This window comes from Lipotes vexillifer, unplaced genomic scaffold, assembly GCF_000442215.2.
Source record: "Lipotes vexillifer unplaced genomic scaffold, Lipotes_vexillifer_v1.1 scaffold582, whole genome shotgun sequence".
NCBI classification, from domain to species: Eukaryota; Metazoa; Chordata; class Mammalia; order Artiodactyla; family Lipotidae; genus Lipotes; species Lipotes vexillifer.
In genome coordinates, this window is record NW_006799183.1 from 1,282,983 (window position 1) to 1,288,272 (window position 5,290).

At 31.4% G+C, this 5,290-nt stretch overlaps 1 protein-coding gene across 3 annotated transcripts in view; it reads right to left on the minus strand.

Annotated features, from left to right (window-relative positions):
* FSTL5 (follistatin like 5) overlaps positions 1-4,937 on the minus strand; it is a 651,623-nt gene extending 646,686 nt beyond the window's left edge. For 2 of the 3 annotated variants that reach the window (XM_007471501.1, XM_007471502.1), the window contains exon 1: positions 4,806-4,931. In XM_007471501.1, coding sequence (XP_007471563.1) covers positions 4,806-4,931 — 126 coding nt within the window. Of the gene's footprint in view, positions 1-4,805 lie in introns of all 3 variants that reach the window. The other variant, XM_007471503.1, reaches the window with a different exon arrangement.
* Positions 4,938-5,290: the final 353 nt, after the last annotated feature.

A 5,290-nucleotide genomic window follows, 5' to 3' on the forward strand; every position in this document is an offset into this window, starting at 1 on the left:
AGGAAACAGAGAGAAGAAAGAAATACTGGATGAAAGAGAGGAAGAAAAGTATAGGAATGGAAATGAAAAAAAATACCAAGACAGTAGAGGAAAAGAAGCCCAGAATTTGTGGTTAGGTGATAGGAGTTTACATTCTAGTTCTCTCTTTATTGGTGAGAACAGACTATGGTTATGCTGAGATAGCAAACAAGTCCCAAGTCTCAGTGGTTTAAAACAGAAGATTTTCCCCTAATTTCACATTTCAATTTTAATAATATCATTTGGATAAACAGGAATAATGCTCCATGCATCGCAGGATTATCGTAGAATTAAATTACAACAATGTATATGAAAGTACGTAGTACAATGTAAGTATGCAATGTTCACTAATTGCCAGTGTGCTTCACTCATCCTAGTTGATTTAGACACTTAGGATGATTTAAGCAGACACCACCTTGATCAGATGCTGTTTGTCATGCTAGAAGAAAGAGAGAATTCAGGAAGATTTTACACAAATGCACATGGCAGCCAATAGTTACTACTATGCTCAACACCCAGATTCCTAGCAACAGACCAGCAGTTAGGGTGGTGACTATTCCTTCACTGGGAGACTGGCCTAAACCAGAGCTACAGCAACCTTCAGAAGAAGGCATTCAATCTGGCCAAGAAAATGGAGGTGGGAACACTGTGGTTGTGCTTACGGAAGGGCAGGAGGAACAATCTGAACGAACATGAGATGTTTCTCGTTGAAGTTAACGTCACATTGCTTTACTACCATCATCATCTTTATGCTTTTCTGGTCCTTCTTCCCCATCTGTGGTCTACCTATGCTTTTATCTACCTCTTACTAATTTCATTCACTCTGTCTGTTCCCCTCTCTTCTCCTTGGGAAAGTAACTTTTCCTCTCTGATTTTAATAATATTATTTGGATAAACAGGAATAATATTCCCTGCATCCCAGGATTATTGTAGAATTAAATTATAACCATTAATGTATATGAAAGTACACGGTGCAATATAAGTATGCAACAGCTATTTTAAAATAATAATGAAGGAAGAGCCACTGTTTGGATTTGCATTTTGTATCTGTATTTTTCAATTTTACAGTGCTAATGACTTCCTACTCTTAAGTTCAATAAATACTTGTTGGGTAAACACATTGGATGAAACACAGGATCAGCTCCCTTAGATACATATTATGGACTATAATTAAGATTCTATAATTAGCATGATGGATTTATGTTACTCATTTTTATCTTGAGACAAACAAATATATTTGTAATCACATTTGTGTATATACAGAGTTGTAAATGATATAACTATGTACATATATGTTTATAATTATATCTACACTATTTCTATCTAATATGACAAATAATTCTCACATCTCAGTTTTGGCTCCCAAAAGGGGATTCATTATACAGTTAACACACAAATATTTGATAAAAATGAATTCTGTATATACATTTGTCCAGATTTAAAGTACAGACACCTCTCTGGGGAAAATGTGGAGATTGGCTAATCAGAACTCAGTATCTATCATATCTATTATTTTATAGTTTTGTCGTTAATAACTAATATTTAATACTAGTGACACCTATCCAAAGGTTTACAGAGGTTACTATTCTTTGCAATTTAAATAAAACTATATAGGTTAAAAAATAACAAATAAGAGAAAAGCAATTTATGTAATGCTATTAAAATAACATATTTAAAAAATTTATTAAGTATAGCTCTACTGATTTTACTCTGGTAAAATGGTAGAAAAAGAAATTATTTCTGACTTATTAATTATAATAATATAATTATATATGTATATCATCTTGATTTAAGCCTTATTCTAGCCAACAGAAGGAATCATTCATTCTACATATATTTGTTTCTTGTTTACCATGTGCCACATACTGTTCTAGGTGCTGTGTTATAGCAACATGAATAGTAGCTTATATCATAAGGAAAGAAACATCGAACTAATAAATAATTAAAATAGATATCTTGCAAATAGTGATGTATTCTATGAGTGGAAATAGGAAATAGAGACACAGACATAGAGAACAAACATATGGATACCAAGGAGGGAAGGGGAGGTGGGATGAACTAGGAGTTAGGGATTGACATATATACACTACTGCTACTATGTATAAAATAGATAACTGATGAGAACCTACTGTATAGCACAGGGAACTCTACTCAATGTACTGTGATGACCTAAATGGGAAGCAAATCCAAAAAAGAGGAGATATGTGTGTATGTATAGCTGATTCACTTTGTTGTAGTGTAGAAACTAACACAACATTATAAAGTAACTATACTCCAATAAAAATTTAAAATAAATAAATAAATAAATATGAGAAGAGTACAGAAGAAAACGTTTTACAAAACTATTTAGAATATCAGTAAGAAGACTAGAAAAGGTCCTTCCTATTTAAGACCAAAAAAATAAAAACATGGACATAAAAAGTTTAGAACCTCTGGGACTAATTAATAAAAGCTTATTTCCCATCAAAAAGAAAAAAAGGAAAAAAAAGAAAGAAAAGAAATCAAACAGGGGATCTAGGAAATGTCTATGTTTGTCCCATTTTCAATTATGGTTTGGGAAAGCCTAACAAAGTAGCATGTGAACCTAACTGGAATGAAAGCAGTGGAAAAAGGATGACCAGGTATCCCTGGGATTCAAACAGTGACTCATATAAACAAAAATAAACAGTATAATGAGATTAGTCTTCAAGGTCTTGGGGAAGGAAAAGTAGATCCCAGTGGCTGGGTCAGGGGTTGATGGTGTGTGGAAGGTATCTGGTGGGACTTTGCAGGAACTTGCACAGCTCAGGGTACTTTTTTATTCTTGTCAAATACACACGTTTACACACATACACACAAAGTCACAGAATGCCTCTATAGCTTCATGTCACCTCTGTCTCACATCATTTGAAAGTTAGGTATTACATAGCATTCTCTGCTCTCTGCTTCTGCATACTAGCAATCATGTATTGTTTCTAATTATTTTGGGCTAAAGACACAGAGATGGAAAAGATTGGGAGGTGACTTTGATCATTTTGGGTGGGTATCAGTCTTTCTAAAACAGGTTTAACTCATTGTGTTGTTTCATTTCCTTAAAGGTTTCTTAAGTCACACAGCAGTGCAGGATAAGAAATTTATCTTCAACGTCCAAACTTAATTCAAAATTATTTATAAATAATACATAAAAATCTGTGGTTTATATTTAGCAGGGGAACAGTCAAAACTCCTAGTCATGCATTCTACCTGTCATTTTTCTGCCATCGATTCAATTAAACAGTATCTACTATATTCATGGCACCAGGAATGAAAAGATTAGACAGGCACAGTTTCTGACCTAAAGACACATAACATAGGGCAGACACAAAGCATGGAATAAATATTCACTGGATCTGTAACAGTATGAGTCAAACGTTGAATTAATAATGTGTTTTGAGAGCGTTCATAAAGGAGTTATTATTTCTAAGTTTGGGGCAGTGATAAAACTTATTGTTAGTCCATGAAGTAGGGGAAACAAATGATATTTGAAAGATAGTGGAACGAGGCCAATTCTCCAATTGTATTTATCCAGACTGAACACTTTAATAACTTATTTACTTTTACATGAGACTAAATTTCTACAATAATTTTTGACATTGAAGTATATTTTATATTTTACTTATTTTCTCTTTTATTCCTATTAAATCTATCCTGCATGTTATACCCTAGCCTATTGATATATTTAATAAATATATGCATTCAGAAAAATCCTTTAACATTCTAAGAATTTTTATTTCTCACCTATAGAATGAAAATAGATGTCTTTATCAGTTTGTTTTGAAGATTAAATAAAATAATAAATTTAACAGCTTAGCCTAGTGTCTGGCACATAAAAATACCAGTAAAGTTTAGCAATTTTATCAAAATACAATAATGTGATGAAAGAATTTCAGCAAAAATAAATGCCACTAGCATGTACTGAATGTAACGGAGGAAATCAATATAGTTATGTTTATTTCAAGTGTTTTTTAAAAGACAAGTAGCATAAGAAATTTAAAAATACATATGTTCTTTTCAAAATCAGCATTTTTGTCTTTTTTCAGTTCTCTAGGAAAACCAAAATGTATTGTAAACTTATTTGATTGAATAAAATGTTGCTTTAGTATCTTATTTGCAGTATCATGATCTGTTGTTAAAATAAAAGCACTAGCTTAATTTACTGTAAGTATATAATCTATATAATTTATAGAATTCCTAAATGTCAACTTATTTTTTTCTTGAAAATATTTAACATAAATAAATGAAGTATTTTCTCAACATTAGACAACACAAAATTATGATTTTTGATGAACTTAAAATGTCTAATGATTTTTATAAAAACAAAAACTTTGCCAAACTATATATATCTCTCGATGGTACAGACATCCTTTTCTGTTTATCTTTATGAGAAATTCAAGAACATAACAGTATTGTTTTATTTTGAAAAGTTCTAAACTTAAAATTAATATCAAAATAATAGAAAGCATCTGGGTGATTAGGTCTTACCATATGTACTGATCTTTATAAATCCTTTACTATTACTTCACGTGAACTTTTAATGACATATTTTTAAAATAGCCCTTCTCTATAATTTGTGAAAAAGTATTTAATTCCCAAAGTTGTAAGCTTCCAAAAGTACTACCACTTCATGTTTTAAAATGTGATTTTTATGTAAATTATATTCTGAAAGCATATTCTGAAATAAGTGCTCCTAAGTGAGTAGTAAACCAGACAACCAATAGTTTAGTTCATAACCGCTAGACACTAGGAGCAAGTCCAGATGGGTACTGTACCTTGTGTCGCAATCTTATTAGAGGCTGATAAGATTTAAGGCCATATCCTGCTTCTTTGGTTGGCCTTCCTTCTGACTCCAGAAAAATGAATCCAAGAATCAAAACAGCTGACCAGCACTTAAACATCCTTATTGCTTTTCACCTGTGAAAATTAACATTGCAAATAATCAGAAAATACATTCTATATTGAATAAATGTATCAAGAAATATTCAATAGCAAATAGAAATCTTAATAGATCTAATCAAAACCTGGCAGCAGTCGCCAACTGAATCCATAATAGGTAAGCATCTCTGAATAAAGATTATTATCTTCTTGATCATAACAAATATTGTTTGTTTTACTCATACAGCTTTACACAACATTGAATAAGTAGAAATTTAGGGGCCAATAAAAATGTACTGAGGAACAATTAATAAACACAGGTTGAAAGAAAAATTTTTAAAAAGAGAGTAAACATTAAACAATGATAAATTTTCTAAGCATC